General features: G+C 33.1%; 1 protein-coding gene across 1 annotated transcript; it reads right to left on the bottom strand.

Moving 5' to 3' along the window:
- Positions 1–4,287: 4,287 nt before the first annotated feature.
- LOC127708125 (uncharacterized) lies at positions 4,288–10,466 on the bottom strand. Its single transcript, XM_052212968.1, has 5 exons — positions 10,218–10,466; positions 9,769–9,816; positions 8,888–8,995; positions 5,441–5,542; positions 4,288–4,514 (listed from the first exon to the last, which is right to left on the bottom strand). The coding sequence occupies exons 1-5, from the start codon at positions 10,398–10,400 to the stop codon at positions 4,371–4,373; spliced, it is 585 nt and encodes a 194-aa protein (XP_052068928.1). The 5' UTR covers positions 10,401–10,466; the 3' UTR covers positions 4,288–4,370.
- Between the last annotated feature and the right edge of the window lie 235 nt (positions 10,467–10,701).

The raw sequence follows: 10,701 nt of genomic DNA, 5'->3' as shown, positions 1-10,701 counted from the left end.
ACCATATTTTCATATGTTTTGGTACATTCGGGGTATTAAATTTGCTTAATCGATTAAGAGGAAAGACAATTTATATGCTACCTCTTGGTTGTCCTCTTTTAACATCTATTTAAGCAATCCCTCAACCAATGAATGTTATCGTCTATTTAGTTTGCTGTTTCTAAGTTTACCAAGATGCTTTCACAAATTGTAAGATAAATTTTGAATTTCCAACCACAAGTCGCAGGACATTGATCAATCTTTTGATCAGAAATGGTTCTATGAAGAACGGAAGTAATAATCCTTAATATGTGACTGAGGTCTAACAGGGCGCATATAATTGTCTTGAGTGCTTGACCAAACTCTCCGGACCACTTCGAATTAGAACGACTATGTTACGAGCGTATACGACTGCATTAATACATTGATAGGAATTTCCAGATCATTTAGAATACTTCGTAACGCTGTTTGATTTTAAACGTTAGCCATTATCGGCACTGTGTAAACGCCGCATTGATGAAGGATAATATGAAAGAATTCTAGAAAAGTGGTCTTACAGAAATGAAAAAAATATGATCAAATATAAAATAAATGGGGAATGATGATGCCCCCGCTTGTATATCATATAAAGTTATAAAGGGATATAACTAAAGAATGGTTAAAGTGATGCTACCCAAATTTTGTACCAAATTTGTACTTGATCTGAGTTCTGCGATAATAAGTAATGTGCATAAGTTTCATAACATTTGGTTGAGGTAAACTTAAGTTAGAGAACGGAAACGAAAAATCTAGCCTTTTTTTTTCATTTGTAAAGGGGTATAACTCTAGAACGATAAAAGAGACGCAAATAAACTTCAAACTTGATCTGTCTTTTGTGGTAATTATAATCATTGTGTATAAGTTTCATAACATTTGGTTGAGGCAAACTAAAGTTAGAGCACGATATTTTGGGACGTACGGACGTACAGACGGACGGAAGTATAGACGGATAAGGTTAAAACTTAACGACGGGGGCATAAAAAAACATATTATGTTTTTCACATTCGTCTTTAAAAGGTAATTTTGTTCACAAAGGAAAGTATTAAAACAGACCTTATCATATCAAACAAAGTGCATTTTATTCACATTATTTGTTCGCAGCATTGATAGAGAACCTTTCAAAAGATTTATTCTTAAAGCGTATCAACTTAAAACAGTAGAAATATCGTTGAAATTTGCTTTATCGGTACTTCTTCGACTTCGAGGTATGTATATACTGTTGCGTATTTTTCTTACTTTGTTTTTGTGAGCTGATTTTTGTGCTTCGTTTCGGTCTGCACGATTCGAGCTTTTTCTATCTGATTATTTTACAGTTTGTTTTTATGTTGAACTGTAACACCACAATCCCAGGTTTGAGTGCTCGCGAACATGTTTAAACCCGCCACATTCCAAATGTTCATGCGTATCCCAAGTCCTTTAAATCAGTAGTTGTCGTGGTTGCTGTCCGTTATATATTTGTTTTCATTTATTGTTAAATCGCATATCATGGCGTTTTAAAATTTTTTTCCTATGTTTACATTTGGCCATTAGATATAAGAATATGTTGTATGAGTGCCAATGAGACAACTCTCCATCCAAGTCGAAATTTGTAAAAGTAAACCATTATAGGCCAATGTACGGTCTTCAACACGGAGCCTTGGATCACACATAACCGGCACTTTTATATGATTACGGTATGGGTTTTGCTCATCATTGAAGGTCGCTCATTGACCTATAGTTGCTGATGTCCAGTTTATTTGGTCTCTATTTTGGTAGTGTATCGTTGACAATCATATCACATCTTATTTCTATAAAGTTCTGACTTATATATATATATAATAGTAAACCATTATAGGTCAATGTACGGTCTTCAACACGGAGCCTTGGCTCACACATAACCGGCACTTTTATATGTTTATATATATAAGATATCAATGGCAGTCAGCAGGGTTTAAGCACATCCGTTGTTCGACCTGCTAGTCTAATGCGTTTTGTTAAAATATACTTTTTGACTTTTTTGGTCTTTTGGAAAATGTTGTTTGTGCTGTATTTAGACCTCTCTACCAAGAAATTTGTTTTGCATGCACACGTATAAAAATTGCGGCTTTTATCCAACGCAGTCATAGGTATGAACGTTGTTTTCAATTTAGACTTATTTATATAAAATGACTGAATAATAGACAACGATAATCTAACGGAGCGATGGATCATAAAATTATGATACAGTACACTACACAATATAATATATAACAAGTCTAAAAGGGTACAACATCACCAAAAAATAATTAAATCATGAACAAATTTTAAATATTTCGGATAACTAATATCCTTCATCAGTAAGATGTAAAATGAATCTTATCTTGACATGTGGTAGTCAAACTGAAATAAAAATCTTGAATGCTATACAAATTATCAATAACCAATACGCTGGTAATTTTTTTCAATGGAGGAGGAATAAGCTTTCTTATCCAAAACTTTTCCCGGGCAAGTCTGTCGGCCCTTGACCAACCCTCGTTGTGGTCTATGATAGTGATGGTAAGGTTTTTGAGATCAGCTTTTGCGTGCCAAGGTGATCTCAAATGACGACTCACGGGGAGGTCGGGCTTGCAGGTGTAGTCACTTCGATGACCATTCATGCGTTTGCTAGATGGCTGTTCTGTCTAGCCAACATACTGCATGCCACATCGACTCTGAAGAAGGTATACAACATTCTGGGTTTTGCAAGTTAAATTGCAAAATATAGTGCACACAGACCCGGTTGAATGGCAAGTAAATGTTTGGCAGTCAGCAGGGTTTAAGAACGTCCGTTGTTCGACCTGTTAGTCAGATGCGTTTTGTTTAAATATACTTTATCACATTTTGGGTCTTAATTTTGACATTTTGAATATGTAATATTGAATATGTAATACGGAAAATGTGACAAACTGAAAGGACTCTTGCACTTTTCCCTTAATCTTTTTTGTTGTCGTTATAGAATTTTCAATACAAAAGAACTGATAGAATTTTTTATTGGCAATTTCAAACCATGATTAAAAAGAAAAATGAAACCCCCTTGGTACCTTTCTTTGACGATCTCATTCAAACTTTGACAAGCGAGTAAATTTTACAAATGTCAAAGTTGCCGTTTTGCATATTCCCGTTAAATGCATGTGCTGTTATAAACAAGCAGGTCAATGTTGGCCGCATCGTGCATTCTTATTACAAATAAAATGCACCTTGCTCATTGTATGGAGTTGTCGATATGGACGGGTATAAGACGGACGACATTTTGAGCCAGAGTTTGGATTTGGCAGAAGAGACTGAAAATAACGCAATATTTATATTCCAAAGTACTAAGTTCAACTTGTATCAGTTTCATCAAGGTAATCATAAATTTTGCCCTACTTCGAACTATACATGTTCAATGTTTTACTTTTACAAATTGTGACTTGGATTGAGAGTTGTCTCATTGGCACTCATACCACATCTTCTTATGTCTATCTACATGCTATGGTTTTATCGTAAAAGCACCCCCTTCTCAAAATTAAACAAACATTCATATTTGAACATACTGAGAGTCTGGAAAAGAAACCCGACGACCGGACACGCTTAACAAACAAAATTACATATATCATATACAGGAACCCCATTTTTAGGGCCATGCAAGGGGTATGGTGGTTGAAACCCCCGTTTTTGAACTATCATTACTTTTTGAATGGGGACAAATGGTTGGAACCACTCGTTTATTCTGGGTTGACACCCCTTTTAAAAATGGCTGCATCCGCCCCGGGGTTCCATCATTTGTCTTCAACAATCCAAACATTAATATCTGTTTAATGATTAAGACTTAGTCCAAATGAATACTATAATATATTAATGTTTTATGTTCTTTAAGTATTTGCCATATGGGATTAAAATTTTAGCTTCAAGCAATGGAGTATTTAAAATGATTTATTTTTATTAAAATTTCAAAATAGATGCTAAATATTTTTTCGCTATTGGAATTTCCTGAAATATATTGTTTTTAAATATGTCTTGAAACAACTTGTAGTGAACACTATGTGTAATCTCTTCTGTTCGTGCTATAAAAACCCAATTTCTATTGTTATGAATAACGATGGGCTGTGTTTTCGGGATGTAGAAGCAGGGGTTTCGAAGAAACCTGGTCGTCACACCCTGTGGTCAAAATCCATTGTTATTCGTAACAACAGATCTATACAATTTAGACGTGTTTCAGAAATAGAAAATATGAAGTATAACAAAAGAACTGGAGTGTAAGTGAAAAGAATAGCTATTATTGATGTTGTTTATTTCAATATCAAAGGGAGTTTTCCATGGCATCAATACAAGAGTTGTCAACAAGAACGTATTATCACAAATGATAAGCCACGTTCTTAAGTTGCTTTATTTAATTTGTGCGTTGTCCATCCAACGCGATTACACGTACGTGCTGAGGATTTGCTCAGGGCGGTTAATTCATCATGTGACATTGTAACGTATGCTGCAGATGTGTTATCTACCATAGTAATAAGTTTCGTCTGAAATTGAAAGAAAAATTGTATACAGATACTGTTTAGCAGATTTTAATTACATGAGATTTATTTAATAATGCAGCATCAGTTAAAATAATACAATATAAAGGAATTTCTAATATTAACTTTTAGAGTAAAAATCAGTTTAAAAAATACTGTTACAAAATTTAAATCGACATATATATGTATATAAAACAAAAACTCATGTCAAAATAAATTTTCAAGTATGTGTTATCGATATTGACACAGTTTTAAAAAAAATATTTGAAATATTTCATTTGTAAATGAAAGCGTGAGACACTGTTATTTTCTGTTTAAAAGCGTCCTTCTTACAACATTCAACGTCCTTTAGTTGAACATCACGCTGAATCCGTTGCTATCGTACTATCACAAGCTCAAACTTATACAAGAAACAAATAGAAATCCTTCAGTTTTTCATAAATACGTTTAATTTGTACATATAAAATCTGAATTTGCAACTATCGAATATGCGACTGATTTATATAAGGTTTATGGTTTTGTATTACGGATTAAACGCAAGCTGGGACGTACAAGTCGTTTGCTGGTTCAGAATCTAAAGCATTCTGGTTAATATTTTCAAACAATTCAGCGGACATGACTTTTACATTTGGATACAAACAACGAAATTATATTTTTAAGCAGCGAATTTGTTATCTGTCTCAAAGGCGTACGTCTACTATACATGTTTGGTCACATTAACAAAATTGTAATCAGAAGGTAAACATATAAATACATTTCTAATAGTTGACAGACATGCTGGACTGAACACTGAGCTTTTAGAACAAATTATTCCCTAAGATTTGATTTTTTAAGGTCACACACTTTAGTTAAGTTGGTTAATCAAGAGTTAGATCAAACTAACAACTATTCAAGGGAAGTCAGAGAAAATAAGTAATTTACAATGATCATACCTCAAGTTGATGGAGACCATGGGAAGTGTGAACATCAACTGACTCTGTATCTGACATTCTGTATACATAACATTTATGATGTGTTATTGCAACCATTACATGCTGTATAATATAAATCAAAACATATATACACAAAATAACAACTACGAAAATCAGAACATATACATGTTAACAAAATACCAACTACGAAAATCAGAACATATTCATGTAAACAAAATAACAACTATGAAAATCAGAACATATACATGTTAACAAAAAAAAGAAACAACTACGGAAGCGTACTTGATACATCATTTGCAAATATCGAACATTAGTTTCTCGTCAGCGGTGCTCAAATCAAAAATCTGAAAATAGCAAATTATCACACTTGTACACTTGAACAGCGCCACGTTAGACCTAAACAACACGTCTGTGAAACAGATATTCCTTGTTTTCACTTTTTAACATTATTTTCTAACAGTATAGGGAAACTGTAATTTTTAGATGATTGTGATGGATGGCTGTTTAACGTCTAGCGGCAAATTAAATGCATATTCAGGATGGGAACATGTTATATGAAAATAAACCCTGCTTTGTTCACATGGTAAGAGTCCGCAGGAAAACATGTCATCTAACCCGAACACATTATTGTGCATGAATCCGAGTAGATCAGTCTTTGCTCTGACTCCTTAATATCGCGTGCTTAGAGGAGAAATAGCAGATACCATAAAAAAAGTCTTTGGTCTAACCAGGTCGAGATTCGAACACAAGACCTCCCACACTCGAGGCGAGCACGGAACTACGAGACCAACGAGGCTGCTACTTTTGAACAATATAAACTATACCTAATATTGAACAGTTTGTTTAAGTTTCATCTTTCATTTGCTGGCAGGGTTTTGACTACCTCAGCTAAAGAAAACCACCAAGAAATCATAATTTTAAGGACATTTGAGCTTTAGTCATATGTATATACTATATGATCATTCATTATTTGGTCCAAAATTTGTGACTTCCTTTGAATTCTAAGGGTGCTTTTACTTTTGCTTAGATGCTATTTTTTTTACTTGACGCAAAAGAAATTAAAATAAGAAAACATTAACATACAAACCGACATACCAGACATCCATACTTATAATAGGTGATAACTTGCAATTGATTTAACAGTCTTTTAATACATGAAAAGAACATGGAACTAGTATCAGTATTCTTATTGAAAAAAGTAAAATAACAAAAATACTGATTTCCAAGGAAAATTCAAAATTTAAAGTTCTTTATCAAATGGCAAAATCAAAAGCTCAAACACATCAAACGAATGGACAATAACTATCATACTCTTGACTTGGTACAGGCATTTCCTTATTTAGAAAATGGTGGATTAAACCTAGTTTTTGTAGCTAGCGAAACTTCTAACTTGTATGAGAATCGCATAGAAATCAACAATGTTTGAGCATAACAAACCGACATAGTACATTGTACTTGTAGACATTGTTCAAATTATAAGTGAATTTTAGCCAAATTTTAATTTGTACTGTCAACGTATATTTGTTCCGCCTTACAGAAGTTCCCTATAAACTTTGTTATAAACAATGTCATAAAATCTGTTCCTGATGGAATAAATATTCTATATTCTTTATTCCGTAAGGAACAACTGATGATTTACTATTTAAAACTAAAACCTTTAATGATTTACTTTTACAAATTGTGACTTGGATGGAGAGATGTCTCATTCGCACTCATACCACATCTTCTGATATCTAAATACTGTAATATTTGCCGAATGGAAATACTATTACAGAATATTTCTTCTTTTTGGAACTTATATTATAAAGGAACTTCTATTTCGTGACAGTACAAGCACTGTTTGTACATTGTACAAAGAAAAAATACAAATCATAATTTGTTTAATATGTTTGTATATGTAATAGGTAAACATGTCAACTATCGTGGTATATCTATTTCAATTGATATTTTATAGTTTCTTTCTATGTTGTGATGCTAGTCTATTGTTTCAGATTAGTATGAGGGTTGGGGCATATTAAAACGTTTAAACCCGCTGCATTTGTTTGCACCTGTCCTATGTCAGGAACTTGTTGTTCAGTGGTTGTTTTTTTTGTTGATGTGGCTTATAAGTGTTTGTCGTTTCTCGTTTTTTATATAGATTAGACCGTTGGTTTTCATGTTTGAATGGTTTAACACTAGTTATTTTTGGGGCCCTTTATAGCTTGCTGTTCGGTGTGAGCCATGGATCCGTGTTGAAGGCCGTACATTGACCTTTGATGGTTTACTTTTACAAATTGTGACTAGGATGGAGAGTTGTCTCATTTGCACTCATACCACATTGCTTGGTATTTATGCATCCCACCATTGTATTATTGTGCTATGGTCATTTTTGAATTCTTGTCTTTCATTTTCGATCATGTACTTGGTCTATAGTGTGTCTATATGGGTCAATATCCCTAATGCGCCTCCAGATGAGGAAAACAAAAGTTGTGTGTAAACACAAAAAGTCTCTGTGTAGTAATATTGGACATGTTTCCTTTTTTAACAAGTGACTGAGCTTAACCATTTGTGATGATTTAAAAAATGGAGGACCAAAGAATAAATGTGTAAAAACTATGGAGTTGTTAAATGTATTCAAAGTATTAAATTTTCAAAGAACTTATTGTGTGAAAAAAGGGATTTTTTACCACAAGGAGACGCATCACGAAAGGATTTTCGGGGTATGCTAATTTACGGAAAAATTAATCTCACTTCGTACCCCGAAAATTTAACCACATATGTAAAAATGTCTCAGCTTCGAAACCAGCCATCATACATATCCAAGTTTACGATATGGACTGAGCTACAGAAGAAAACGTTACTATTACCCCCAATGGAAAATCTGTTGCGCATATTGCTCCATACGACTTTTTATTTTCTATGTTAAAATAGTTATTTGTTTTTATTGTGATTAAGATTATAACACAATGTTGACTGGTATATAGAGATATAGGAAGATGTGGTATGTGATACTTCAAGTTGACATTTGATCTGTGCTTAGTGTCTTTTTGTTGGTGGGATTTACAAGTACCCGGCCACATAAGCTCTGTGTTTTTGGTAGATATATTTCTACTTGTATCCATCTGATGAGTTGAGCTTTTTCAACTGATTTTATAGTTTGTTCTTTGTTGTACTGTTACACCACTGTCTCAGGTTAGGGGGAGGGTTGGGCTCCCGCTGACATGTTTAACCCCGCCATACTACGTCTTCTTTTTTACATTTCACAACTTTGCAAAATTATTCTGATGAATATATATATTTGAGGTATTAGTTACTAAGACAACAACCCCTAAAAAAGACAAAATAAAGAGACATCTTAATTCCAACGTAAGTCTTCAACAAAAAGATAGTTGTAAGACATTTTGAAATCCGTTGCCGAGATCAGCTTTGATTTCAACAAACTATATAATATTGTCAACCTATGCTTACAGAACTTGGATCGTATCTGAAAATAAAGTTTTCTATTTCTGCAATTTCATGTACTGGAGGATATCTAGTGGTGTTACATGTAGGTGTCATTGTTGCTGCAAGAAGTGACTAAAAAATATACATAAACACTATCAATGATTATTTTAATTATCCGGATGTATTCGTTAATAAATATATATATAAAGTGCTGAATGTTCTTGATAACTCACGAGTAATACATATATCATAGGATTCAAGTAAAACGTCTTTCCCCTAGAGCACCACACAAAGAAAAATATCACTTCTATCTTATATTGGTCTCTATTCCCATGTTAATAATTGTATATAGATTTTACATGCTGTGTTACATATTTACTTTTCCTTAATTTGTAAACATTAGTTATGCCGTTAGTTTTCTCGTTTGAATTGATTTACATTTTTCATTTCGGGTCCTTTTAAAGCAGACTATGCGGTATGGCTTTAGTCATTGTTGAAGGCCGTACGGTGACCTATAGTTGTTAATTTCTGTGTCATTTGCTGTCTTGAGAAGAGTTGTCTCATTGACTATCATACCACATCTTCTTTGTATACCTAATCTGCATAAATTAGCACAAGATACTTTCGTACTCATATATCTTTATCCGTGAAGACATTCACCAATTTTGTGTGCATGAAGCTCATTGTTATTTAAAAAAATGATGCAACATTTCAAATTCATTTCATTAGAAAACATGTCATCATACCAGGCTACACTAACCTGATTCCCAACTTAACAGCCTACGCTTTTCCAAATATATTAAAACTTACAGTACATGTAAAAGTTAAAAAAATAAAGACAGCATGACTACGACAAGATATTGTTTTTTACTACCAAGGTATTGAAACAAATAACGAATCTTTACCGTCAAAGCTGATCCACAAAGGCAATGATATTTAGGGTTTTCACTTGCCTGCAAAAATAATAAACATTGATTATTTGCACACTAACTTCTTTCTTTTTGTCCTGAAATATCTCGAAATCGTTATTTTGTTTTGATTATCATTATTTTTCATGATTTGAACTAAATAAGCAACAACTTATTCCCCACAGGATATTTCCCACAACGACTGTTGAGTTATTCTTTATGAGATGTCATTTTGTTGCATTGGATTCATATAACAGTAATTATTGATATGATAATACGTAAACTATGAATTGTATCGTGAAAATTGACAAAAAACACGTTTGTGAAAATATGGTTTATGTTCGAGCAAACTATGTTCAAAATGACAAAAAACACGTTTTTTTTTTATAAGAAGGCATTAAATCAAAGCTATAAAAGACATAAAGACAAAAAGATAAATGACTTACTTGAATATTAAGTATAACAGTTGTATTGGTACTTAAAGAGGGACTGCCAAAATCTTTCGCCCTGATATATAATTCGATTATCGTTTTATTAAGTTTTTCATAATCCAGAGATTCTTTCAAAGATATTTTCCCTAAAAACTCTTCATTTTGCCATGTTGTGGTGATTGTGAAATTATTTTGCATGTTGAACGGTGAGTCAATCAAAGCAAATTCTACTCGACTGTTTGTTGTATTCCTTTGGTCTCGGTCAAATGCCTGAAAGATGAATAATAGTATCATTATTCATTCGTTGTCAAACATCGATTACAGAAAAACCATTCAAGCGAATATGCAGACGTGAAAGAAAAAGCAAACCACAGAAATAACAAATAAAGGATATACAAAACAATTATCAGAAATCAATACATTAAAACAGCCAATAAGTCTAATTGAGAACCGCAACAACGGTGACCTATAGTTGTTAATTTCTGTGTTATTTGGTCGT

The sequence above is a fragment of the Mytilus californianus genome, unplaced genomic scaffold (genome assembly GCF_021869535.1).
Source record: "Mytilus californianus isolate M0D057914Y unplaced genomic scaffold, xbMytCali1.0.p SCAF_7, whole genome shotgun sequence".
Lineage (NCBI taxonomy): Eukaryota > Metazoa > Mollusca > Bivalvia > Mytilida > Mytilidae > Mytilus > Mytilus californianus.
Note: the sequence above shows the minus strand (reverse complement) of the source record. Positions and strands in the feature narration are given on the sequence as shown.

Bases quoted from the DNA above. Each gene is read 5' to 3' on its own strand.
- LOC127708125 (XM_052212968.1), bottom strand. From the start codon at position 10,400: ATGCAAAATAATTTCACAATCACCACAACATGGCAAAATGAAGAGTTT. The intron at 9,817-10,217 runs GTAAGTCATTTA...TTATTTTTGCAG, and splicing joins CTGTTATACTTAATATTCAA to GCAAGTGAAAACCCTAAATA. The intron at 5,543-8,887 runs GTAAGCATAGGT...TATATTATACAG, and splicing joins TCAGATACGATCCAAGTTCT to CATGTAATGGTTGCAATAAC.